This window comes from Cygnus olor, chromosome 18 (assembly GCF_009769625.2).
Source record: "Cygnus olor isolate bCygOlo1 chromosome 18, bCygOlo1.pri.v2, whole genome shotgun sequence".
NCBI lineage: Eukaryota > Metazoa > Chordata > Aves > Anseriformes > Anatidae > Cygnus > Cygnus olor.
In genome coordinates this window covers 1,927,867-1,955,778 of record NC_049186.1, presented here as the reverse complement: position 1 = coordinate 1,955,778, position 27,912 = coordinate 1,927,867, and the positions used below count along the sequence as shown (strand labels likewise).

Genomic DNA, 27,912 nt, shown 5'->3' with positions numbered 1-27,912 from the left:
CCATCCCTATAAACATAATAAATACCAGCAGCTTCATAGGTATATGTGCGTACATATCACGTACACGATAACTTCTGTAGAGCAGAGATTGAACTGTTCTCGAGTTATCTTTGATACTTAATTCTTACAGAAATGTGGTGCTCTATGTATTGCTTGCAACGTGTGCTGAATTTTATAAAAATTGATTTTTTTTGTGTGTATTTAAACAAATCCCTCAATAAGATGACATTACTCTTTGAATTCAAAACTTGTTCTTTAATCTCTTGATGATAGAGCACTCCCGATAATGTTCAAGTTGATACTGAACAGAAGGCAGGTTATGAAATGCTGCCCGCAGTGCCAGCTGCCAGGCTATCCATCACCTGGGAGAGGGAAGTGGAAGGGATGATGTCTCCAGGAGGAGGTTGCTTTGGGACTAAGAGAGACTGAGTAGAAACGAGATGCAATGATAACAGGAAAAAAGTAGGATAGCAGAAATAATAGGCTTTTTCCTTATCTAAGTTATTTACTAGAATAATTACTTCTTGGTGCAAATAACTAGGGTTTGCTACTTGCAGAAGGCCTCTGTTCTCTGCTCTTATTGACCACTGGTAGTCCCAGCTGAAATTTTTTTATGAAGAATGTGTCGTCTTTCTACTTTTTGAAGTCTGGTCTTCCACGCATTATATTTCAATGTAATGTATATTTCTTTAACATTGTGAAAAAAATTAAGATATTTAGTAGTTGACTTCTTTTTTTCCCCCCTCCATACAATATGATACAGAAAATGTCTGGCCCCTGTTGTAAGCTCTTTGAATTGTTAAATTAAACAAAGATATACAGGAAGATTATTGGATAAATCAAGAATATTGATTCTTCCAAATATGAAAACTGTGAACAGGCATTTTACTGAAAGAGTTGAACATCAAAAGATGTCCGTACTCCTGGAACTTTACAGGTGGAAGGGAGATTTAAATATCAGTAGGAAAGAGGTCATATGCTCTACTTCATACTTATTCACATTTATTATCTTTAAATTACTCTTTATGCAGGTAAAGAGCCTTTTAAGGGACCTAGAAACCAATAATTTGAATATAGCATGTATTAAAGTTGGTTAACAAAATGGACCTTAATTTTGATGTAAGGTAAATATTATAACCTGTGGAAAAGTGTCTTGCTCTTTATGGTTTTATTTCAGTACTGTGTTTACTAACAGAACCCTTTTTTTCTTTCTTTTTAAGACCTATTCAGGGCTGTTCTGCGTAGTTATAAATCCTTACAAGAACCTTCCGATTTATTCAGAAAACATCATCGAGATGTACAGGGGGAAGAAGCGCCATGAAATGCCACCGCACATTTATGCGATATCAGAATCTGCATACAGATGCATGCTGCAAGGTAAGACTGGTAGATGTTGATTGCTCTGGACTCGTTAATGTACCTAAAACCCACGAGCTTTGTTTTCGAGCTGTGTAGTAGCTTCTAACACAATCAGAATTTCTTGTAGTATTCGAAGGAAAAGAAAATGCTTTCTATCTAGAACCTTAACCTTTCAGAATAGGAATGACTTGGAGCCTGACCCCCATTGGCATGCTCCTCTGGCTTCCTGAGGCACAGAGGCAAAGTGATGCTAATAGAAGTGTACTGTGCCAGCTGGGGGCACTGGAAGTTGTAAGAGAAATTCTTTCTCCTACAAGGAAAGGGGATAAGATTGATGTCAAGAGTTGTTAGTGCGCTGTCTTTGAAGTTTGAATGAAGTAAGAATGAAAAAGTGCGACTGGAAAAGGGAAAGCTAAAGTCTTAACAGCTTGTTTCTGTACTCCTGTAAAAATGTTGACATTCTGGCCCCGACAGAACTAATCTGAAGTGACAATGAAACGGTCTTTTGAGTTCACAGAAAGGTCAGTCAAATGCCTAATGCCAAAGATTTTTTTCCTCCAAGCGCTATGGGTTTCGTCCATAGTAGAATAGTGTAACGTTATGGTGGGCACACGCTTTGGGTTGAAACTGAGAATTCTGACACTTACATGAACGTGTTGAAACAAAAGCACGCTGGTCTTGCGCAGTTGCCGTTCTGATACGGTGTATGGTGGAAACACAGCTAACACGGTCCCCTGTCGGTTCGTAGTTTGCTCTGGGGATGGCTGTCTGCGCTCGGGCTACCTTCCTGAGCTGAAAACATCTGCATACAGAATCTAGAATAAGGTGTGTAATGAAGAGGCGGGCCTGAAAAATCTCCTGTGTTGTGCTGTAGGCCCATTACAGGCATCCTGGGAGTGGGTTAAAAGCTATTTTGCTCAGACAAACTAAGAAAACTGCTTCTGCTATCAGCTTAACAAACCATTAATATGTAACAGTTTTTAGACAGATATTTCCTGTCTTTAAATAAATTGTGTTAAGCCTTTGTTTCTTTAGTTGTGCCCCTGTTTGTAGGGCTGCTTAATAATAAACTGTCAGTTGTTTTTTTACTGGGTGCTGTGCACTTTTTCATCCTAGAAACAACTCTGCCATCACCGCTGAGAGGGGAGATAAGGGGGCACGGGCAAGCAACAGAAGAGCAGCAAACTGGGGTGGCCCAGACTTGTCATGCTTCGTAACGAATATTTTGGGCTGGGTTTTACATTACGCTGGGGGAGAAAAATGATGGCCTCTTGACCAGAACAGCCTAACAGCTCAGATCAGAGGATCCCTAAAAGTACACGTTTGTGACAGAACAGAACAAACTTAAAGATCATCTTAATGAGTTTATTCACAGAAGTCTCAAAATTCAGTGGTTTGTGGGTAAGGGCTTCCCAAACCAAAAGCACGGTGTCTTTTAAATTGACTTGCGCTGTACTAGATCAGATCTGTTTCAAGAATTTGCAGTGTCAGTAGTTATCAAACTTCAGATCCTCTCTCTTTGTTCACGGACCATGCTAGTACTGACTTATATCTCTGGAGATCTTGCCATGTGATGTCTGGAGATCTTGCTACGTGTACAAATTTTACTGGTTTTGGAAGGTGAAGCAAAACTTTTTTTGCATACGTTGGGTTACAGTCTTGTTTTCTTTCCGTACTGATACATAGGATTTTTTATTTTGCATCGTCTCTATTCACATCTTTCTATGCTTGCTTTCTTTTTGATTTTGGTAGCGTGAATTGTTTTCACTTGAAAAAATGAGAATGTAGATTGGAATAAAAATAGCTGGAAACAATACCACAGAAGCATTTTATTATAGAATAATTTCTTCAAGGTTAACTAAATCTGTGTTTCTGGTGTCCTTCACCTGTTTGGAGCTGTTCCCTGTTTATTTTAGAAAGCGATTGAGATCAGCCAGGGAACTTTCCGTTGATGACTTGCCTTCACAATTGCTTTGCTAAGGATAAGTAAAAGCTCTGGAATAGACATTAGCAGTTCTGCACTTGGCAAGTATTTTCCTTAGCAAACTGTTCTTGCCTGATTGGGTTAGTGTGGAAGAAGAGACCTCCAGAGGAGGGGGAAAAAGAATGCTTCTGATTTTTTTCTAATGGACTTGGTGAAACTGTTTACAGACACTGCTTTACTTTGGAGGAAGGTGGGGCGCAGAGTTCTTCTGGACATGTTTGCCTGAAGTATGAGACACATTGCTGATTATATCGGTGATTTCCCTGGCTTCGTGTGTTCTTGCGAAGCAGCGATGGGTGATGATGAGACTGCCTGGTGAATATTTAAAGTGGGATAAGTGGGAAGAGAGGTGTGGCACCACCGTGCTCACTATTGGTCCTTCGTTGCTTGCGGAGACTCTCGATGGGAGCTGGTGCAGAGGAACACAGCAGCACTTGAGGGAACAGAATTTAGGTCTTCAGATAATAGAAAAACTACACCTGCAATTATAACAGTGGAGGTTATTTGGAGCATCAAATAATACTTGTCTTAACAGTAGGAGATTATTACAATATTCAACTTAATTTCTGTTTATCAGTTGCAGCACAAGGTCAAGTACTGAGTGTGCCTATAATTTGGTAGGGAGAGCTGGATTTTCCCTGCCAGCCAAGGATTTAACACAATACAGTGTCCTTCATCTTCCAATTTTTCCTTATCTTTTGCTAGACTCTACTAAATGAATGAAACAGGAAAAAAAATGTGTAGGAAACTTGGCTAGTAGAAATAAGTGTCTAACCAAGAACTGGCTGTTTTAATCACAGTGCTTCAGATTAAGTCATCAGCAGTCTCTGCTAACAAAGCTTTATTTGAAGCATAATCCTTGACAAAGATGCTTTTTCTGGGAAGTTACTAACATAAGTGGTTACAAAACTTTTCCTACAGTTTGCATCCATGTTAGTGAACATAATTGCTTTGGGAGATGGGATGGTAGAGGGAGAGCGGGTTGGGGATAGAGTTCTTATTCCAGTTAGATTGCAAATCATTATTTTGCTACTATAGCATATTTTAGTTTCTTTTGATATGGGTGACTACTGTGTTTCCAGTATTTGACTTCTAGAACTTAATTATTAGGATTCAGAACTGAGATTGAAACCATAGGAATGCAGTTTCTTTAGATAATGACCATACCCTTACAGAAATACTTTAACCATTAATTTAGTTGTTGGCTGCGTTTTCCTGGCCTGCTCAGTGGTATTTTGTTCAGTATAGAATCATGTTTACTTTCCTTCTAATCGTAACTACTAATTTTGTAGGTGTTTGAGATGTGTTTACACTGATTACCAGGATACCTGGACCTGAGTCTAAACACCCTGACTTCTTAAAAGGCAATTTTTCTGTGCTGGTAGTCAAGGGCAGAAAGTAAACGTGCTCGTGCTGGGGCGGTTAAGGCTTTCATGCCTTTAATTCAGAGCCCAGATGATCAGAGATGAACTTCAAGTTTCTGCTAATCTGAACCTTGGTATGTTTAAGACAATATTAGGGCTTACCCTAAAGCAGAAAGCTTTATTTTGTTTATGAAAACAAAAAGGCTGTTGGTCAGCAGAAACAGAACCGATGCATCTGAATAGTTACTCATCTTAAATGGTGCTGGGAATGCTCCATTTTGTCAAACTAGTGATACAAAGCTCGTCTGAAAGGGCTGTATGGGAGCACTGCTGGCTGCCAGTCATCAAACTGCTGCTCTGTTCTTGTCCCCTGGAAGAATTTCCTGCCGAGGACCTTCAGCGCTGCAGGCATCCCAGGTCAGCTCTCATCTTGCCCTTCAGTGGGGAGGAGAATGGGCTGGAATCTGTTCTGGTATTTGTTAAGCAGGGAGGACAAAGGGTGGGGAGGGGAAAGAGCGAGAGAAACAGAATGTATTCAGGAAGCCCAGTTTCTCATTTCTGAGAGCAAATAGTGTTCTGTGGGGAGATGTATCGCATTAGTGTAAGCTGTCACAAGAAGGAATGGGGTAGAAAATTGTTTTTAATGGCTGTGTTGCAGGTGGACAGCTCAGTGGTGGTGCAGCCGTGATGCGCGAAGGATTTGAGACGAGCTTTGCAAAGAAAAGCAAACCTCTGGTGACTGCTTCATCTCCTAAGCACTGACTGCTCTGCAAGCAAGCCTTGCAGTAAAGATTGTGTGAACAGTCTGTTAGTACCAAGCAAGACTTTGGGTGCATTCTGATTATGACAGTCAGGATTTCCCTGCTGGAAAGGGCTCATTACCTAGTGTCCTGACCTCAGAAGGTAACATGCGATGTAGCTTTACATACTGGGTTTCCCCTTTCTTTCCCCTAGTAATTATTTTTCAAAGTAGTGTGGTAGTAGGCCAAGTGTTGCTTCGCAGGTGGTTTAGTGGATTTCTCCTGTGCTTTCTCTTCATTTTCCTAATGTTATATTGGAGCAGTGAGTGCACATAACCCAGGGGCTTGTAGGCACACTGGAATTGTTTAGCCCTAGACTGAAATCCTGTGCATTTATGCATAGGGTTGGAGTAGGCACGTTTCACAAAAGAATCCCAGACAGAGCTTTTCAAAGCTGCTGGACAGTTGACATGGTCATAAGGAACTGGTGTCCTAATCCCTGTGACAACATTGACCTTAATTCTGTTTGGTAATACAATTTGCAAGACTTGCTGACGTTCTTCTGTACTACTAAAAATGACAGGCAATGAGAAGCAAACATTTTGACAGGGACTCGGATTTTGACTAAAAATCTGATGTAGTATGTCTGAGCGTTCCCTTAGGACTGTCTTTTTTTTCTGACAATGGAGGCTTGACCCAATCGTGTGAAAGCAGCGCTAACGTAAGTAGTAAAAGCACTAGAGAAAACTTGGCTTTCTCTTCTCCCCCTGTACTTCTAGAGGAAGTGTGGCATTGTTTTATTAGGCCTTTTTATTCATTGACTCTTAAAAATGCTTCGGAGGAAATACTAAGGGAAATTTGTTTGCTTTCGGTTGCCAAAGACCAGCTTGCCTACTGATATTACTCTTGTATAATTATACTTAGTCTCTCCTTTTTATCCTGTTTCCCTGAGGACGTCTTGATGAGCACTAAATTAGCGCTGATATTTTAGGACTGCCTTTAATCCTGTTCCACGGAAGGTTTATCGGAAACTGCGTAATACGTGAAGTGAGCACTCGGTGTTGGACAAGCTGGCACTGCCTGCAGGTGCAGTGTTCCTCTCTGTACAACACCAGATTGACTTACATTTTTAGTTAATCTTGACTGAAGTCCTTCCTTTGGGGAACTGTTTCTTTTTTTTTATGGAAGAAAATAATGTAAGCTAAAATAAAGGGTGGCAACCCTTTTCTGTAAAGGACTACTAAATATTCAGATGGCAGGGGAAAAGATCGCTATGAGATTAAAGAGCCTGGGAGCCATGACTAGCGTTCTCATGTGAAGGGCACATAAAACCTGTTATATGTGCAATTAATATTCTTGTTTTTTCCATAATAAATATTCTGACTTATCAGAAGATTCCCCAAAGCTTTTTAATGAGAGTCGCAAGGTGCAGGGTGGCAGCCTCAGCAGAACCATCTGCTTGGTAAATGCAATGTGAAGGATTTGGAGGTCTCCTCATTGTTACGCTGATTTGTGTTTTCATTTTGTCTAATCAGGCTGGCATGGAATACGAATGCTTAGGTGACAATAACAGGAAAACCAAGATTGCTTTGTATGCCAAATAGGGATGTGATACACAATGGTTTTAATGGCTGGAAGGAGGGAAGGAGAATCTTAAAGGAAGAAGTCGAGTAGAATAACTGAAATCCATCATGCTGAAACAGTCTTCCGCCTCATTATTTCTGAAGTTGAAGCAAAATGAGAAATGCTTGTCAGCTGAACCCATTGAGCAGTACTTCATCTTTCTCCCCACTCTTCTGTTTCTTGGTGCCTGTCTACCTCAGTGACTCTGAGGTTATTTTGATAGCTTCATGCCTTATTAGACCATCTCTGAATGATATCAGTAGCAATTATTTATTGAACAAACTCAGCTGAGCTTGGTTTCTAGGATGAGACTATCACCACAGTCTCATTTTTTGTCAATGTTGTTACTGTTTGAGAAGGTTTCAGTAGGGTAGTACTTGGGACAGCAGTTCTTAACCTTCGTCTTTGTGTCAGAATGTGTTCGGAGCCCTGCTCTAATTGGTGTTCGACTTCAGGGTTACAAACGTAATTAGGCATAATGGTATTTACAATAAACTACTCTTTTCTTAACCCTCAGTTGCTTAGAAGTATTACTTGGAGTGGTTAACTTAATTTGTGTGTGCACAACTTCAAGAAGTAACTTTTGCATACTTAAAAATGAGACGGGAGTGACAAAGGTTACGTGAGTGTTCTTAGTTTCTTCTATTCTTAGTTTCTTCAGTGCCTGGTGGCTTCCCCCGCTTTGGAGGTTGCAGGAGGTTAGCCAGCTCCACGATCATTTTAGTCCATCATCCGACCAAATGATGGTAACTTGACAATGTACTGTGCAAGCTGACCTCATAAGTGATTTGTGACTCTGCTAGCCTTCAAGACCAAGTGCATCTAACTTATGAAATCACTCATGAGACGAATCATTTCGTGCCTGTTCCTCAACCAGCACCTTCTGGTAGAGCCCTATTCCACAGTTCTACTTCAGTTTAAACTCCACCTGTTTCTAGGTAGTTGTGAAATAAAAAAAATCCTTTCTGCTTGTCTATTTGGTTTTATCCTTTAGATGCCATACTTACTCCTTGCGCAAAAATCATAAATGCGTTCTGATCTTGAGCACGTCGCGGTGTAACAGTGCTGCTAGGCGATGCGTGGCTTTGCACGGTCGCTGGTTTTTGTCACTCACGTCTGCGTTCCCCTGGAGTGTTGAACTAAGAGTTTAGCTCCGCTGTAACTGCTACCAAGATCAACTGCAGGAACTCCTTTTTCCTCTACCCTCCTACTACTTAATTTCCTTGCTGTGTTCTGGTGAAGAAACAAGTAGGAGCAAATGGAGAGAAGTGGTGTGAGGGGCTGGCGGTGTGCTGCTCTTCATCGTCAGTGCTCCAAGGCTCACGTCACCAACACGGTTATCAATGTGCATCTCAGTGCAAGCTTCCGCTGCTTTCCTAGCTTCCTAACCAGGAGCAATGGTATCATCTAGGATCCTTTTGCTTGTCTGCCCCTGGCGCTTTCAGGTATTTGGCTGCTTAGATACTCCTGGCAGCCTTGGTGCGTTTTTCTCAGTGGCTCAGAGTTGCAAGGTGGCGTGCATCTCTCTAGGCCGCAGTTTCACAGAGCAAGCGAGGTGTTTTGCATGTGAATGGAAGGAAGCTCATGGCTTTCCAAATACTGGGGGCATTAGGATTCTTTTTATTCCAGGGCTTTTTTTTTTTTTTTGGGGGGTGGTGGTAAGGCCATCAGCTGATGTGTAGAAGGAAAATTCAGAAGAGAAAGCAAAGCAAAGTGGTCCTAGCTCTTTGTCTTTGCTAGTAAGGAGCTTGGGGAAATTCTCAGGCTGGGAAGTTTTTCTGTTTTTTGTTTTAGGAAGATGATGTCAGAATCATCCTGAAGTTGCAGGGTTAGTAAACAGAAAAGTGCTGGCAGCGCACTGCAGGAGCCAGGTTCTCCATCTCGGAGATAGCCTCGCTGACCTGCGGCTGCACACGAACACGTGGCACACAGCTGCCGTGGTACCGAAGCACCCGGATGGTAGCCATGGGTCACCGTCTCTTGGAGATTCCTTTTCAGATCCAGGAACCTGAAGAGCAGTACGTGTCATCTGCCAAACGTGTTGGTGGAAGCTGCTCCAAAGTATAAACCTAGCCTTTGCAGGAAGGTACACGTACACGTGGTTGTACGTGTATAAAGGCCCAGTCTGGCTTGTCTCAGGAGACATCGTGCCTCTCAAATGCACTGACCTGTGAGTGGGTCTGCATGGACGAGAGGTCATCTAACACCACCTTATGTGGCTTTTCAGAAGTAGCTTGCTAATGATTCTTACAACAGGCTCTTGGGTAACTGCAATGTGGGGAAAGGCCATAGCACACCTAAAGGACTGGCTGAAGACCACCCAGTCCTATTCATTCTTTCCTGCTTTTTATGGCTTGGCAGGGTTGCTGCTGAAAATCCCACGGAACATATGCTTTTGTTCGTGCTCCTTACAATTTTTTTTTCTCTGGAGAAAGAAGGGGTTCTGTGATGAACCTTGGCTTATATTTATTTTTGGGTTAGTGAAAATAAGAGCCCAGTGTGAAGGACTGTATCTCAGAGCTTACAGCAGTCAAGTGGCACACAGGGGTTGTACTGCGAGGCATAAGCTTACCTTAGTAGTGTTGGAGCTGTTACTGCTGTAGTAGGAGCTCTTGGATGAACCAGAGCTGTAGCAATCTAAATTCGTTGGCCAGCAATAATTAAATCTCAGGTAGAGAATGGGATCAAACCAGGGAATGCTGTGCCCTGAACTTGAATACACTTGTATCTTCGGTGCTTTGTGCAGCTCTGGCCTTTCCCTGTCTTGGGAGGAGAGGAAATAAGACGGAAAAACATTCAAAGAACAACTCGAGTTATCAAAATTGCATTCAGCATGGGAATGATAACTGAGGTCAGAAATAACAAGTCTAAATCTGAAATGGCACAGGGAGAGGGAACCGTGATCATGCCTCCCACCCATCTCTTCCTATGCGAGAACAAAGGGTCATTAATTGAAATTCACCAGCGACATGTACAAAACAACAAAAGCAATTTTTTAACAGCATAGCTAAACCGTGGTAGTGTGTGCCTCAAGATACAGCGGCTGCTGAAAACCTATGCTTGTCAAAAAAGCAACTTGAAGAATTCAAAAACTTAAAGCCTGAGGTTGACGGATCAGGAAGCTGCAGGAGGACTTGCTGGCTACTGGGAAAGTGTTCTGGGGAAACATCCTTACCGGTTAATTTTGGTTGTACATCCCTGCTTCTACCTGTTGTTCTCCTGATTCAGTCCTGGTATACCTGGCTAAATCAGGAAGCTTACCTGAAACCTGCATGCAGAAGTGCCCAAGGTTGGGGTGTAACAGCCAGCGCCTGCCTAACGCTGGTGGCTCTGGAGCATGGTGGGCGAGCGGGTGCCCCACTGAGCAGTGCCTGGGGTGGCAGGAGGCTGCTTGCAGCTGGCTCCAAGAGCTGGTGAGGCTGTCAGAAGCTGTAGTGCGGTTCTTAGTTTAATGTGATGGCACGGAGCTCAGCTACTCGTTCCTGGGGTCTTTCCATAAGTATTATTTCTCACTACACTGAAGTGTTAAACTGGTCATGAAGAGGCAACTGGTGAAATGGCATTTTCTTTTCTTTAAATAGTTCTTTGTGATTGCATTCAACATCTCAAAGGAAATGGATCTAAAAGATTAGGTTGTTCTTTTTGCCTTTACAAAACCATAGGGAAACGTTGTCTTTAGCGTGGGGACGAAATCAGAGTTGTCAAAAATTATTGCAGTGTTATCAATTTTTCTTATCCTTGTTTTTTTCACTTCCCTTTCTTATTGAAGACTAATGCTGGAAGAAGCAGCATTAGGTGCTGGAACTGGGAGGAGAAAAGCTGTAGCTGAAGGGGAAATGCTGTTCTTTCCTGCCCTTCATAGGGGTGCACCAGCAGAGTTCTTCCCCCCTTCGTCATGCATCAGTTTGTTAGGTGGAAGCGATATTAAGCTATGTAAGCAGCATTCAAAGTTATTTTGTGACCAGTTCATGAGCATTTCTGATAGGGAAGTATTTTTTTTTTTAACTTATCAGCACATACAGAAGACTATCGGATGATCCTCTATTCTTCCAGAAGCAGCTGTTTGTATCAGGTCTGTGTGCTCAAGGGGGAGAGAGCGAGGGAAGGTTTTGAGGCTTTGCCCCCAGTGACTACCGTAAGGAACATGCGTTGCTCGTGTGTAGTCAGTAGTCAAGGGAGAAGTGCCTGCACACATGCATGTGAGTAAAAGCTCTTTTGGCCATAAAGAAATGAGCGTCTTGGCAGTTGTTTCATCTGAAGGCAGGATTTAGATTGTGAAACTTCAAGTTGTTGAGGTGAAGAAGTTTGAGAACTTGCAGGTGATGTAGGTGGCAGGAGGGGGGTAAGTGTGGTGTTTGTCTTCAGCTTCTGGCTTTCTTTAAAAACTATCAAAACCTAGGCTTCAAGGAAATCTCTTTAGAATACAAGAAAGCAGCATTAACTCGTGTCCTTTGAGGAAAGGATGCTGATGTTTGGCATTAAAGACTACCCACCCACCCCTTACAATGTTAATTGGTGACAAAAGTAATGAATCGCTGCAGAACACTGGTGGGTGGTTGCCCTCTACCCTTCTGTACCTAGAAGATATCCTTTAAGCACCGCAGTGCTGGGGCTGGCATCTCTCAAGCTTTTGTCTCTTGAAATTCCTTATGGGACAGTAACAGTGGCTCTTACAAGTTCCTTAGGACAGTGTTTTGGAATTTGGTAGTGTTTGGTGATTCAGAGGTACAACTCAACTCCATTGCTGGAGGATGGAGATGTAGGAGGCCTGTGCACCAGGTCTGAGACTTCAGATGGTTTCAGTGAAACACATCCCTCAAGGGGCTGAGGACAAAAAGCCAAACCGCTGGCCATGTTGTGTTCAAGTCGCAAAGCCTGGCTATGTCCTGTGATCATACTTGCTGTTTTTCCGAACTCAAGTTCAGGCAGAATGAAATAGCTTAGGAAGAGCCCACTAGAGTGTGTTGGTTCATAGCCAGTTTTGCTAAGTGGTTTGTGCCTGCTTAATTGTTTGGGAGGGAGAGGAGCAGAAGTAAATTAGCGAGCCTAAATGACAGATATGAGTGCTCGAGGACCTCCTTGAATCATTGTTTCGGTTGACAATGTAACCTTTGTCTAGACAAAATTGTACTACATGGGAAACAACAATTTAAGCAGGGTTGATGGAGATTAGAAACCACTGCTATGCTGAGTACTCTACAGCCTAAATAAACCTTTTCCAGCTTGTGGTTGCCAACTACTACTAATCTTAGGTTACTTCTAAGCAGTATGCAAATATAACTGAAAAGTAAGCACAGGGATGGCCTGAGTCGGAGATTTAGGAGTTGCTCATTTCTACTGGGAAAGCTCGTTGGGAGCCACAAATCAGGCTGGGAACTGCTCATCTGTATCATCTGAGGAGCAATAAGCATAAACAAGTCCTTGCAGCTCTAGCTGGGGCAGTTTAGGGACTTGCTGCCTTACGGATCGTTAGTGCCCTTCAGCGAAGCTGTGTTAAACCCTTGTGTGAGAACCAGTCATCGGCTTTGCTGGGGATTCAGCGACAGGAGTTGCTCTGGCTGGCCCGACAGGCTCGCTGCTGTGGCGCTGGGAGTGCTGTCCCAGCCAAATTCGGGTGGTGCTGTGCCACCGGTACCGGCAGGGCCTTCCCCTGGGCCCTCCCGCAGCGCGATTAGCCCGCGGCACTGCACCGCGTCCCTCGCCTTCCTCCACGCTGAAGGCCGGTGCGTGTTCTCCGCTTGCCTCCTGACCTGCCGCAGCCGCACTGTTCAAAAGCCCGAATAAACCTGGCGTTACCTTACGGGCTGGGGGGGTTTGCAAGCGTTATAAACCCATAGCTGCTTGAATGGCTTTGTTAGGGAAGGAACATCTTCTCTCTTAATTTCTCTTCACAGACATAGCAAATCTGTTCTCATTTCTAAGCTAGGCTTACCAAGCTTCTCTTGCAGTGCTAAATAAAGCAAGGGAGAGACTGACAGTGAAGGCACAATGTTTGAGCTTCTTCAAACTTAGAAATTGATTTTTATTTTTTCTGTCTAGTCCTCGCTATCTGGTGTATAATGGAGAATCAACCCACGGTTTCATTAAGTGGGCAGGACGTAGTCTGACAGCTATTTGTTTTCTCCTTTTATGCTGATTAAGCCCTGGCTAGCAAGTCTGAAAACAAATGCCATGGTTTTTCTTTAGGAATTTGGGTAATTTCAAGCTAACGTTGCCAATGCCTAACACTCAACTTCTAAAATAGCCTCAATTCATAGCTTGCTTCATTCTTCCAGGATTTGATGACGCTGTGTTAGGTTGGCTGCTTGTGCGGCAGCCTGGGCTATCTGGGGTGAGGAATAATGAGTGTGGTCATGAACTCTGCTGCAGACGTGCGAGAAATACTTGTATGCAGCGTACGGTTTGCCATAAACAAGTTGTAGGGTAAACCATGGCTGGGGTTTGACTGACCTCTACCATGCTTCATTTAATAATAATTGACTCAAGGTACTTAGCAGTCAGTCAGCAAGCAAAACCGAAGCGTGGCTGGTGAGATTTATCTCAGACCTCACCTCTTCTAGAGTAGGGGATAGAACCACGGTTCTTCGTGGCTTTTTTTTTTGAACTTCACAAATTACAGGAACACCTATGTGGTCTCTTCATCAGTGTGCCTGTCCCCGTAGTGACGAGGTGCTTTCTCAGCCCTTCACAAAAGGTTTGGATCTATTTGGAGCATGCCTTGGCTTAGGTATATGAAGAACACAAGAGGCCAGACAGTTACTGGTCTGTCGAAAGTGGTTTGTGGTGGTTCCCTGCGACAGCTGCCTGGCTTGTAGGCAGAGGAAACGTAGCAGACACAGTCTCCCTGTCTTGTATCGTGTTGTGTGGGAAAGAGTAGGTAAACAGCCATGGCTGGGAATTAGTAATTGATTTAAGTACAACAGTGCTGTTCGCTCCTGTCTTTGAAGTGGACGGCACTGAGCTGGAGGACGAGGTAGGGTGCAATTCTTTGTGGACTCGTGTCTGAGCCACTCCGGGGCTTTCCAGTGAGTTGTGTGGAAAAAGTGGGAGTGCTGATGAAACTAAACTATTAAGTACTATTATTCTAAATCTTTTAAAGCCACTGGGTAACAATGAGGAGTGGGAGTGCATCTGAATTTGATCTTCTGGTATAAACTGCAGCATTACACACTTTAGGACAATTAAGAGAAACTTGCAGAAATTCTTACTAGTTTCAAAGCAATTTGACTTAAAAGTAAGAACTTTCAAAATATGAATAAGCCAATGGTGACAAGAAAGAAAAAGGTAAATGCAGTTTCAGGGTGCAATAAGGGAGATACTTTTTCCCCTAAAGGTAAAGGTGCCAGTGCCCTTGATCACTTTTAATCTCCAGTAGTTCCTTCTAGCTTGTAGAAGGATAGTGCAACTGTCCTAGTTGCCTTTCTTGAAGTTGGCTGTGATGTATCCCTGTGTCACCTGAAACCTCCTGAAGAGAGAAACTTCCCAGTGACGTGGTCCAGCACCCTTAGCACTGGTGGATGCGTCCCGTCGGGTCCTTCGGGCATGTGTAGGCTCAGGTTCCTGAAGTTGGTAAGGGCTGATTAAATTTAGGTGCTATAACTTGTAGCATCAGCTTCATGGTGTTAGCAAACTACATGCTTTCTAAAACATTCACTTGCATGCTTAATGGGTTATTGTTGGCAAAATACTGTGTTCCTATCACCTGCCTTTGTCTTTGCAGAGTTGCAGAATGTACACCGAAGAACGATGACTAAGCTGTACGTAGCAAAGGCTATTGCACAACTAAAGGTAGAGGTGAAATGTAGGATAAGCAGTGCTATGGCAGGAATCTCATGGGGAGCATAAGTGTCGGGTATATTTGGTCTGCAGTAAGGTGGGTCCTCAGCAAACAAACTTGTGCCTGTCAGTCTTCCTGTTATGCTCTGGAGATATTCGTTGTAAGTCGCTTCGTAGTGTTAAGTGTTTGATAGTTTATGGAGTAACTAGGCAACATTTTAAAGATCAACGCAAAATATAAAGGCATGCTTCATCTCTGTAACCAGATCTTTTTCCATGCTTATCAGTCCAGTGGGACTCTTTTTGATTTTAAAAAAGTTATACCAAGCTTGAAGTCTGAGAATGGCAAATTGTCAGACCACCTGTCTCCTTTATAATTTTATGTGGCTTTTGTGACCCCATCCTGTGAATACTCTGCAGCAAAATGTGTGCTGATGGGAAGGCCTCTTTCCTGGAGGCAGTGACCCATTTTCACAAAACTTGTCAGGAATTCAACTTTTAAATCTCTTTGAATTGACTGATATTTGAGCCTGTTAACCTACAGTAGAGGACAAATATCTATAGAGCTTCCAAGCCCGACAACATCCACAACAAACAAGGGAATTAGCGAGGTTATCAAGCTTGTCTTGGTTTGGCTATTACACGTGAATATTAAGTGCTGTCTAAAAATAAAGCCCTCTGTTCCCCCTACACCACCACCCCTTTTTGGGAAGATAACAATTTGTCCCATTGGAATAAATCACAGAAGTCCCCCTCTCCTCCCCGCCAAACAAAGCAGCAGCCTTTTTAGTTATGCCTGCTACAGAGCCGAGGCTGGCCTTTGCTCACTGCTGGGCAGGTGTTTGATGCTGTGGAGAAATAAACGGGGAGGTGTGGCAGAACGGGTGACCTGGAGGAGTCTTGGGCTTGGCGTTGGGGGATGACCCTCGGTGTAACTGCAGATGAGAACAGTGCCCCCTAACCTCCTGCTGTTCCTGCTGGCGGAGGGAGGGGTGTGTAGTTCCCCGTACCTCCGTCTTTAACTTGTCTTAGGAAAGCAGGTTAAAACTCGTGTTTGTCCTTTTTCTAACTAACCTTTTTATCTTGGCACACTTTTTTCCCATGTTCCTACCGAGGTGTTCTTAACCTAGATGCTTGTAAGTGGAGAGGGAGGCGCCGGTCTCTGCTCCCTGGTGACCATGATGGGACATGGGAGCGGCACAGCGCTGTGCTGGGGGCTTTGGACTGGGCCTTAGGAAAAACTCGCTTTCTGTCAGGGTGGCCAAACACTGGGACAGGCGTCCTAGCGAGGTGCCTGATGCCCCATGCTGTCAGTGAGGGCTTTGGGGCAATTCCCTTGTTAATACCCTGAACTTCTGATTAGCCCTGAAGAGGGCAGGCAGGTGGACCAGATGGTCTTTGTAGGCCCTTTCCAACTGAACCGTTCTCGTCTAAATAACGACCAGATGCAGAAGGGAAGGCGCTTGTAGAAAGCGTGGGGTGGTTCTGAGGAGGTGAATGTTTGTATGAAAGCTACTGGATTTCACGGTGACAGTAAATCATATCAAAGTAACGAGCTACATGAAATCTGAAAGCAGATAATACAGCTGTGGAACTGTTCTAAGTGTTTGGTTTTGGTAATATGGTAGCTCACAAACTGGGCTTTTTAGTAGGGCTTTTGTCGTTCACTATGTGGGGGTAGCCCCAAATGATTCTTCATTCATTCCGCATCAAATTGAGATGGTGGATCCAGGTGGTAGCTATATTTTGATGTAGTAAAGGGTAACCAGAGCAAAGGCAGTTGTAGAGGGCGGGCATCTGTTTACCTGCAAGCTGCTCTGTGGTAACATTTCTGTGCCTACAGCGCTACTGCCTTTAGGTTTGTTAGGAAAAATGAAGACAGATTCATCCTTTTGTGTGATTATCTTCTACCAATTTATGAATGACTCTAGTGTGACCAAAGCAGAACCAAGGCAAGCTTTTAAGAAAAGCTGCTTTGTTAAAATAGAGCCATTCCTTTGTAGGCGGGCTCTATAGTTTTGAGGTATGACTTTTCTGAACATCCTGCCTCCACCAATTACCCAACAAATGTATGTAATGTACATCTGGAACCTTCCCCAGAGTTAACGGGGATTTTGTTAGGTCTGGTCTGTTATGGGGGAAACATTCTTCTATGGTTTGGAGGGAGGGAAGAGGAGGAGTAAAACATGCTTGTATTCTAACAGTCAAAGCTTATTTTACGTATTTGCATGGTGATGTAAACATCAGGATCTGTTCTTACGAGATACTCAAGCAGGAAAATGTGGCAACTTTTGCAGCCAGCTTTGTCTGAGGAGCTGCCAGCTGTCCCCATAGGAGCGTACTCTGGGGAGATGTGAAGTAGGTTTAAGGAGGGTACAGGAGAAAAATAGCTTTCAGAACTGCAATTCTTCTTGTCTTTGTTTTCTGGTAATTCTCCTTGGCCTCTCTTTGAAGACTCGGAAGCGCTCAGCGCTGCCCGGCATGCCTTCCCCGCTGCGGCAGCCTGCACCGGTGAGCCGGCTCTCAGCCGGGGAGCAGCAGGTGGTAGCACAGCAGCTGGCTCCTGCCTTGGGGCGTGAGACTTTCCTGCGGGTGAGGGAGAGAGGAGAGCAAATGATGAAAGGTGCTTCAATGCCTGATACCTCCAGGTTCTAAATATGTAAGTGGGTAGCTTAAGCTGATGTAGGGATTAGCTGTTCCCAGAAGAAAGGCCATACATCACCACATCTCGCTTATGCTGGCTACTCTTTTTTTCCCCTTTTATATAATTTTTCTGATAGGATTAGTTTTCTGCTGGTGTGAGTCCCTGATCTATCTATTGACCACAGGCCAGGCGACCACCCTCGCCAGCTCAGAGGATTCAACAGGAACACGTACTTGGGACGGAGGAGATGACACCTTCGGATTGCGGAAGCCATCGGGTTGGGGACTCTCTGCAGCTCACCCAAGCCAGGGAATGTGCTTTTGTGGTGGCTTTAGAGTGACCGGAGCGTGGGCTGCTGCTGGAAGGGGGGATTCTCTGGCTTCTTGTATGTGAATTCCAGTGCCGGTGTGGCAGTGGTATAAACTGGATGCTCAGGGTGCTGAGCTGGTTGAAAATGAAACTTCATTAGCCAGATCAGCTGCTGGCGCTAGCGGGGTTTGCATCTGTGCAGTTGGTCCCTGCTTCAAAGGGGGGAATGGGATGGAGAAATGGGGCAGGGGAAGCAGAGACACCAGTGGCAGCTAGAGTTGATCAACAGCCCTGGGGAACTTTAGGCTAAGGCTATTGTCAGACGGTGTTTCCTTCGTGCTTCCTAATTCTTCCCTTTTAAAAGAACATGTTACTCTGTAGAAAGCTTATTTCACAAGCAGAAATTTGAACTTTTTTTTATTCTTAGACTGCACAAATTTGGAAAAAGTCCCAAAATTAAATTGCACAGGTGTACTATAATATTTTTAATGTTAATCTATGTAATTTGAAGACCTTGAGAGAGATTTACATCCCAGCTGTATCCCTCCAAAGTGAAGCAACAGGTTCCAACGGGACTTCCTTGTTCCTTTAATAACAAAGGGTTGGTCTTAGGGTCGCGTTGAATGGAGGTAAGAGGGGATGCAGAGGCCTGGGCTGCTGCCACTCGCTTGTCTCTGTGCCTGTATTTGTCTGAGCCGAACTGAGCGGCTGTGTCGGGCGAGCACCTCCGAGCAGCGAGCTGGGATGCCTTAGCGTGTGGCTGTGCCTGCTCGGGGACAGGGCTGTGCTGGCATGGCAGGAAGGCGCATGGGGTGCCCTTTGCCTAGGAGACTGGAAGCTGCTCGGTTGTCCCAGCCTTCGGATGAAATGTCCTGGGTCCCGTGGGGGTACCCTGCAGCATGTTTGTGCTGGTGCGAGAAACGGTGTTACTGAAGCTGTCTTAGAGGTGCTTCCCCCTCCTCAAACGGTCTGCTAGAGCACGTGCTGGAAGTGTAAAGCACTCGTCGTGACTTTGCCTTGGAGTATCAACCGTCGCGGACCGAAGCATCCTCACCTGCTTCTATGGAGCAAGAGAGACAACTAATGCCATGCTTACCCATACTCGTTATGAGACTGACTGACTTGTATTTCCTAGGTCAGTTGCTACGAAGGTTGGCAATGCAGATAGTCTAATCTGTTCTGCTTTTTACTCCTGAAACTTGCTTATAAACCCCAAGGGATTTGTTGGTCTAGTCTTTACATATTTCTGCAGCTCTGTCTCGTGTGGCATGTTATCTCATGAAGGCCCAGTTAATTCTGGGACTGTTTTTAAGAATCTCAATGCTTATGTGGAGATGTGTTTTCATAATATTTTCATGTTTCCATGAACAACCACCTCAAAATTCTGTGGCATTTAAAAAAAAATTAAAGCTATTAAAATTATTGCAAGGGTTGGCAGATTATTTTTTTTAAGACTCAGACACATTCTGTCATAATAATCTGTTTAATAGGCTCACTGTTGCACTTCAAGTTGAAATTGAATCAAAAAAATCAGTCTTTTAAAAATACTGAGATGTGCGTCCAACGTGAGAAACGCAGTTCTTCTCCCCTGTCCCAGATGATGAGTGTCCCAGCAGTGACCGATAAGGGTTGAGTTCTTCTGAGACACAGGCTAGCAGATGTGGCCAGTGCTCTGGGGATGCTTTAGGAAAGGGCCCAGCTGCTCTGAAAACAAGACCCCGAATTGTTTTGTCTGGGGGAGGAAAAAATCAAAGCAAACAAACCGTAAATCACTCTTCCCTGTTAGTCCCTTTGCCAGAATCTTGTTCAGATTGAATCCAGGGCAATGGGTGCTTCTCCTCTGGGACAAGAGTCAGCCAGCACTTGATGAAGCGGCGTCCTGAGCCCTCCGGCTGTACCGCTGTCACTGCAGCTGGGTGCTGGATGCCGGATCTGGCCATTAGCACGAGTGATCCGAACTTGGAGCTCGTGGTCGTGGTTGTCTGTCTTTCTTTACTTCCACCTTAATGGCTTATGACTTTCAGAGTCCAGATGGAGACAGTAAAACAAATTTGCAGTAACAAATCGGAATACCCGCTAACTTCCTCCAGACCTGTGCCAATTCAGGCTCCTCGACGTAGAAAATGGAAAAGGTTTTCTGCACTTGCTGAAGTTCCTGGTAATGATAAAACACCAACAGCTGTCTGGACTTTCAGACACGCTTCAGGACAAATTGGGTTGGAAAATTCATTTATACAGTGCCTTGCATGTTGTGGAGCACAAGCTTTGTGTGGTGAACTGACAGACAAAATGTGGGATAATACAGAGCACTAACACACGCTGCTGCTTTCTATTGAACTACTTTTGTTTTCAAGGCAAATGTTATCTGTGTTCTTAGCATTTTAAGAAGTAATAAACTAAAGAGCTGATGTTTAGAAGAGGTTTTATTATTTGACAAATTGCATTGGCCTAGATGCAGTGACAAAATTGCAGAAAAGTTATTCCTGAGGAGTCAAAAGGGACAATTGAATTGTCACTTTAGAAAATGTCTCTGAATATTAAAGCAAGAAATACCAACTTTGCACTCATGGTACCAACTTGGCATTTGTTCAGCAGTTTCTTCTAAAAGAAGAAATAACTTGTGTTGTCCTATGTTATCTTGATTTTGCTGGCATACAGTGTTGCCTGTGAAGTTTGCGAGTCAGGGTTAGCTACGAGTCAGGGTTAGCTACCCCTGGAATCGGGTCAGGGTCAGAAAGTTGCTCTCTTTCCTAGCTTGCCCTGACAGCTGGCTGCATGGTGCGCCTGAGCACTGGAGTTCTGTGCTTTGTCTCCTGCTGCTACCAAGAAGTAATTTCTGACTGGGCTTGCAAGACCAGCTGCCCTAAATCAAAGCCAGAAGAACGAAAACCTTTTCAGGCTATGCTCTTAGCATTTCTGCTGTCGTGCTCCCCCTGCTTTTGCTTACTGTCAGCTTTTAGTTCCTGCACTCCGAGGCTTTGCCCTTCCTTTTTGGTGAGTCTGGGCAGAGCTGCTGTGCATCACACAGGTGGAGGAGGTCTGGTACCATCCCTGCAGCCTCGCTGGGAATACTTTGAATCTCACTGTCTTTCCCACTTTCAATTACGTGACTTGTGCTCCCTGCTGAAACATCACCCCGGACCGTTTGAATGTTAGTTGTCTGCGCAGTGGCTCAGAGGGATCGCTGGTATTTCTTGCCTCTTCTCAACAAGCAGGTACGAGGGGTTCAAAGTACAGCCGTGTGCATGTTTTAATGCTTTCACTGGGAAAGCACCTTATACTTTCCTTCATACTTGACATTAAAAACTTGACATTAAAATGAAGCCTAAAACTTGCCAGCGGTGCAGTCCACAAGCGCCCGCTTTAGCTAGCTGTAACAACATGCAGTAGCATCTCCCTGCTTTGAAAGTCCTTGAATTCATGTCCTTCAAACTTTCTATTCACAGACTAATTGAAAGTGCAGTGTTTTGCTGAGACTAGGTCTTTTTTTGCCCTGTCTGCTTTTTTTAGGTGCTTTGTCAATACAAATGTAGCTGTTTGATCTAGTGTAGTTTGGAGCTAGAAGAGGGGTCTCAGCTCTCCCTCCCACCAGCCGAAGTTTTGGGGCGGTTGTGTCCTGATGTGTTTTAGGGCACGGAGTCAGCCGGCCACAAACCGGACCAAAACCCAGCATGGTCCAGGCTGCTCTCCTGCTCACCCCGGGGCTGCCTGATGCTGACCTGAGCACTGGCACAGCTGGAGGAGGAAACTGGGACGCGACGGCCCCTTCACAGCCCCGCTCTTTGCCGTGCACCCACTGCCTGTGCCCATCTCAGCCCCAACCCCGGCCTCATCCCTGCATCAGCAGCCCTGCTGGGCTGTGCCGAAACTCCACCGCTGCTGCAAGCCAGCTCTGGGGCCACACCAGCACTTCTCAAATCCCAGGGGCTTGGCGGGCAGTGTCAGGGAGGGAAATGCAGGTCACTTGCTGGCTTTTACACGCTGGCGAGGGCTGAAATTCTACTTCAGCACCGCTATTACGCAACCGCGTTACGAGCTCGGCTCGCTTCGTGGGTAGGGTGACTGCAAAGCTCTGCAGTAGCTTACAGCGCGGGTTAGCAATAGTTTCTCTGGACCCATTTAGAAGTGGTGTAAAAATGGTTTACATTACTGTGGTTACCTGAAGCGATGATAAATATGTTGAGGTTGTATGTATGAATATAGATCTGTTTCAGAGCTGTTGAGCATGTTGGAGAGAGGCCTTGTAGCAACTGAAGCTATTCGTCGTATTGGGACTGGAATCTGTGTCCTAGAAGGAATTCTGGTCATCGTGTTGCCTCTTGCTCCCTTCCTGTGCTCCATCACAGCTCGTGTTTGAGGAAAATGGGTGGTGGGCAGCAGGGAGTCTGATATGTGGACCCAAGTTTACATTTCAACAAGTCAAAGCTTGATTTTACTCATTGTAATGCAATCTGTTACAAATGACCGATCAGGAAACAAAGTGTGTGAAGTCCTTAGTTTGCAGGAGGCAATTGTGCTCTTCTTGGTGTAAGTGACAAATAGCTGAAAACATAAAAGCAGCAAGAACTTTGTGATGCAAATTTATGAAAAAAGTTGAACTCATTGAAAACTCAGGCTCAAGCAGGGGAAGAGGGCACCTCTATCTGAGATGTTTTACTTTCTGCAGGTATACTTGAATGTTTTGATTATATAACTTTTAATATGTAGTGTATGATGAAATACGTTCTGTAAATATCCTGTAATTATGAAATACCTCTTCTAGGGTATAACTGACCTTCAGGCATTCTTTTCAAAGGTCGTAAGCGCAGCAGTGGGAGTCACAAAAGTGCTGAGCCACACCGTGTTGGGGAGTTAACTCTGTTCAGTGTTTCCCTGGATGTCCTTTTGACGAGCCTGTAATGAATAAGCTAGATCATGGAAGCACTTCAGGCGTGCATGTTAATTAAAAAGAATGAAAAGCACTAGAGGAAAGCTCTTGCTTGCTTGAGATGTTCATCCTATTTCCAAGTAGTCATTTCTGGTCATTAGTATTGTGTACATGAAACTGTTTTGCCTCATGCTTAATGCTTAGTATTTGAAATTCTTTATTCAATGAATTTTAGATGAGACAGAATAAAAGATGTAAGGTCAGCTTTGTCTGAAAAAGTTTAAAAAGTACTGTGCGTTATTATGAAACTTAATAGAAGATTTTTGTTTCATGACGTGGCAGAACTTCTGTGAATGTCTAAGGTGGTGTTTGTTGGGGGGTGTGTGTGAGAGCTTAAATAATTAAGCGATATTATTAAAACTACTCTGAGAGTGCCCTTAGAATTGTTAAGCTAAAAAGCTAAATTATCTAAATATTCCTTCCAAAGAAACTGTCTTGTAAATTAAGGGATAACAGACACAGAACTATAACCGTGTTCATTCTTGTTTTTGCAGACCGTGAGGACCAATCAATTCTCTGCACGTAAGTAAATGCTTATTTTCTTTTGGGCATTTTGGGAAATTCTTGTTGTCAAAGGGGAAGGTCTCAAGTTCCAGGGGGTCTCTGATACAGCTGTGGTAGTCCCAGTCCTGTCTTTAATCTCGTCAGGCAGTGACTAATGGTTAATGATGTAGCATGAAGTCATGTTTTATGTAGGGAAACACTCTTTTAATAATGTAATTCACCTTACTGAAGGCTTTATGGGCTTATGTGGCATTTAAGAACTGTAGTTTAAAAATGTCAGTTGAGATCTGAATCAGAAATAATCTTTAAAATGTACGTATCTGTCTGAAATGCTGTATTATATCTACTCTGTGTGTAGCCCCTCAGGGGGACATGAATCAAAGTTGGTCTAGAAACGCTGCTGAGCAGCAGCGTAGCCTTGGATCTGCTTCAGAGAGGAGAGCTCTGAACAAGCTGCCACTCAGTTTCCTTCCTGCCTCCTCCGTGTGTGCCTGAGTTTGCCCCACCCAGGAGCAGATTTCTTGCTTCAGCTGAAGCTTCCTGGGGATCTGGAAATGAAGTGGTGCGGGAGTCGGAGCAGCCGAAGTGCGTGTTCTGGTTCGTGCCACCACTGAACCCGTCTGTCTTTGGGCTACTGCTGGAAGGTGCGATCCAATTTCCTCCCCCCTCCCATGCAAGCTGTGTGTTTCTGCTGCCTGTGAAGTTAGCCTTGGGAGTTGGCACTCAGTGTAAGCCAGTTTGGGGAGCTAAGCTAGCAGAAAACCGACCTTAGCACAGAACGCTGCTTTTCAACAGTTGGGTTCTCCAGGCCTGCACCCTGTGCGAAGCGCAGAGTTGGGGAAGTGTCCTTGTTGGTGGCAGCCTGGTGGCTAGGCTGCTTCATGAGAACCCACCCGGAGTACTGCGCTCAGCTCGGGGACCCCGCTGTAAGAAAGACATGGACCTGTTCAAGTGAGTCCAGAGGAGGCCACGAGGGTGCTCAGAGGGCTGGAGCACCTCTCCTGTATAGCCAGGCTGAGGGAGCTGGGGCTGTTCAGGCTGGCGACTAGAAGGCCCCGGGGAGACCTCACAGCAGCCTGCCAGGGCCTGAAGGGGGCTGCAGGAAAGCTGGGGAGGGACTCTGTGTCAGGGGGGTGTGGTGGTAGGACGAGGGGTAGTGGCTTTAACTAAAAGAGGGGAGATTTAGATTAGATATTTGGAAGAAATTCTTTACCATGAGGGTGTGAGGCTCTGCCCAAGGCTGCCCCAGGAGCTGTGGGTGCCCCATCCCTGGCAGTGCCCAAGGCCAGGCTGGATGGGGCTGGGGGCAGCCTGGGCTGCTGGGAGGTGTCCCTGCCCATGGCAGGGGCTGGAATTAGATGGACTTTAAGGTCTCTTCCAACCCAAACCATTCGGTGTTACAAAACCACTCCATGGCTCAGTTCTGAAGCTGTTTGCAATTAACAGCCTTGGATATAACTTGGATGTGCTCGATTATCTGAGGGTAAGGGAAGACATGGTAGCTTGGCTGTGTGATCAGCCGACCATGCTGTGTGCCAGTGTACAGCAGCTGCACTGAGGCCATAGCGTGAGAGGATGCCAGCTTCCTGAAATAGCTCCATGGTTAGGTTGGGTGCTGGGAGGAGACCTAGGTTCAGTTTCTGCCTTGGCGCGAAGGGATTCAAATCTTCATCTCCTACTTCCTACAGACGTGCCTTAACTATCAGATTGTAGACAAGACTGAAGATGGATCCTCTCAAGCTACGCTTTTTTTTTCACTATAGATATTAGGAATACAAGGTGTCTGGGGCTGGGGGACACAGAAGCAAGTACAGTTCTGTAGTAAGATCAAGGTTCACCCAGCTAATGCAGCCGTGTCTAGGTCTCTGGTCCCTGCCCCTAGTAGAACTTGTGGCTTTGTGTTAACTACTTTATGTGCAATGTACAAAACAGCTCTAAAAGCAGGGATAACATCCCAGAGTGAAAAAGGCCTTGTCCTCTGAGTTTGTGGATGCTGCACTATCATGTGCTTGCCTCAGGCGAACTCTTCTGAAGTAGCTTCATGTTTTTTCTGTGTATGCATGAACTTTGTACTCTTCAACATGGTCAGCCAAGGTCGGAGTGGCAGTGCTACAGGATTTAGTGAAGATCTGATGTGTTTGTAGATCAGAAAGCCTTTAAGATATATTGTTTTCAGTTTTGTTATTACCTCACCTGTAGGGTTAATGTAAGCTCTCAATCCTTCTGGACTGAAAAGGCAGTTGGATCCTGTTTTATATCTGGTGCAGCACTTCAACGTGGAATATTTGGAGCTTGTGACAGGCTCCATGTCTTGGCTACCAGGCAGTTGGTAAGCTGCTTAGTTGTACATCCATTTGCAGAGAGAAACACAGACGATGAGGAGGGGACACGCTTTCTTATGGCCAGACCTCAGGAGAGGGTGACCACATCACTTCTGAAGCCTGGAGTTGCTGGGGACTGCTCTGAAAGCCGTCATAATAAGATCCTCAGAGATGGTCCCACTTCTGCTGGATGTCAAGTATTTGTTAACAGATTTACTATTCCATCTAAAATCCCAGAAGCTGTGCTAAGAAGCAATGGACAGTAGATCTCATAAGGATTTCAACACTGTTCTGGAATCATATTGCAAAATGTAGTATTGAAACTGTTACTACCATGACTCTGGACAAGTTTTGCTACCTATAATTTGTTGTCTTGGATGTACCAATGTTAAAGACTAAACTTAGCAGAAGTGTGGCAGTGTCTGACAGAAGCTGAGTTTCTGAGCAACAAATTCCAGGCTCTGTTGGCTGCCTTGTTGCCTTAACTTGCATTTTCTCATTGAAGTACTTACGCAGCAGCATGAAGAACCACTTACTGTGTATTACAAAGAAATACAAATTTCTTCAGTAATGTGGACAGATCTGTGCCCTCAGCATTATGAAGGGTAAGGTACCTTATCTCCAAACTAGGACCTAGGACTAGGACCTCTAGGACCAAATAACATCCAGTCTAGGTCTTGCCTTGTGAGAATGTGAAGACACATCAGTTGTTAGGCTCCAAGGGTTCTGCGCTCTTGAAGTTGACCACCTCAGCTTTACCGGCCCAGGAGTCTTTGCTGATGCGACACTGCTATCACCACTTGGATGCTGACTGTAGAAAAGCATCGTAGGTATTACCATGTTGCTCTTCAGGTTAACTTTTCTCTTGAACCACAGATGTCTTGGTGCTTCTCTCCAAATTGGATACAGACCTAAAAAGCAGCACATCAAAAGCAACTGCATTCTCTTGTGCAGTTCTTCTGAACAAATTGGTTATGGAGGCAGCTGCCTACTGTTCCTAAGGAGGCTTCTCCATGGGCTTCATGGCAGAGCCATATTCTTTTGTCAGGTTTGCATTATAAACTCATTACTTGACACCTGGTCAGCTGGGATGTTAAATGACCTCCAGCAAGGCTGTGGCAAACTTGTTTGTGTAGTAGACCAAAAGGATGTCTAACGCACTTTGCTCAAGGGTGAGCTAGTGTCCAGGACTCCTCTCTATTGCATTGCTGCTTCTGTGGTGAAAAGGCAAACTGGACACTTTCCTTCCACACCACTGGTTTTACAGGTCTTAGACTAAGGCAGGAATAAACAAGGTGGAAGGAGTGTGTCTTAACTGCACTGGAGGTGGTTTCAGAAACTTCTTTGGCAGTTCATAAAAGGCTTGATGTCTTCTAATCCCAGACTTGTTGTCTCAGGACGTCATTCATCTGATTGACCCCGATCTTCAGTAGAGCTGAAAGTCTTCAGAATACTTTTTCTCTTCCCCAGTAGGAGTAACTCAGAGGAGTAATTCAAGCTAGCTGTGAGAAAGGAGACATCACAGAATCATAGAATGGTTTGTGTTGGAAGGAACCCTAAAGCCCATCTAATTCCAGCCCTTGTCATGGGCGGCAGGGTTTCCTCCCAGCAGCCCAGGCTGCCCCCAGCCCCATCCAGTCCGGCCTTGGGCACTGCCAGGGATGGGGCACCCACAGCTCCTCGGGGCAGCCTGTGCCAGTGCTTCACACTCTCTGAGTAAGGAATTTCTTCCTCATATCTAATCTAAATCTCCCCTCCTTAAGCTTAAAGCCATTACCCCCTGTCCTATCCCCACACCCCCCTGACACAGAGTTCCTCCCCAGCTTTCCTGCAGCCCCCTTCAGGTGTGGGCAGGCCGCTGTGAGGTCTCCCTGGAGCCTTCTCTTCCCCAGGCTGAACATCCCTCGATTTGTGCATGCAGGTGAGTGGGGAGTTGCAGCGTGCCTGCCACGCTCATCTCTCCCGTTGCCTTGGCTGTAACTGCCTTTCTGTACATCCTGGAGAGAGATCTCCTACTACTCGGTGAAGGTCTGCCTGGTTAACATCTTCACTGATCTCTTCCTACCTGTAGTTGATCAAGTTTCCTGTTTTTACAACTTGCCGAGAATCACCTTAATTTAGTTTTCCCAAGAGAATTGTGCTGAAGAATAGCCTGCCTCATTGAAATGCTCATCTAAATGCAGCGTGTGGAATAGGCTAGGCTGATGAAGAGTTCTGCAGGCATGCCTCTTATTACGTCCTGCTGTTCTGGAGGTAATGGGATTACTTGAACGTTTCCTGTCCCAACCTAATCATCTGCTGACTTTCCCTGAGGAGCTTGGGGTCTGTCATGCCCAAAAGATGAGTTTTGCATAAACTGGT

The 27,912-nt window shown here is 44.9% G+C and overlaps 1 protein-coding gene across 10 annotated transcripts in view; it reads left to right on the top strand.

Moving 5' to 3' along the window:
- MYH10 (myosin heavy chain 10) overlaps positions 1 to 27,912 on the top strand; it is a 103,117-nt gene that overhangs the window by 14,523 nt on the left and 60,682 nt on the right. For all 10 annotated transcript variants that reach the window (XM_040530504.1, XM_040530496.1, XM_040530506.1 and 7 more), the window contains exons 3-4: positions 1,221 to 1,377; positions 23,221 to 23,248. In XM_040530504.1, the coding sequence (XP_040386438.1) occupies positions 1,221 to 1,377; positions 23,221 to 23,248 (185 nt within the window). The remainder of the gene's footprint in view (positions 1 to 1,220; positions 1,378 to 23,220; positions 23,249 to 27,912) is intronic.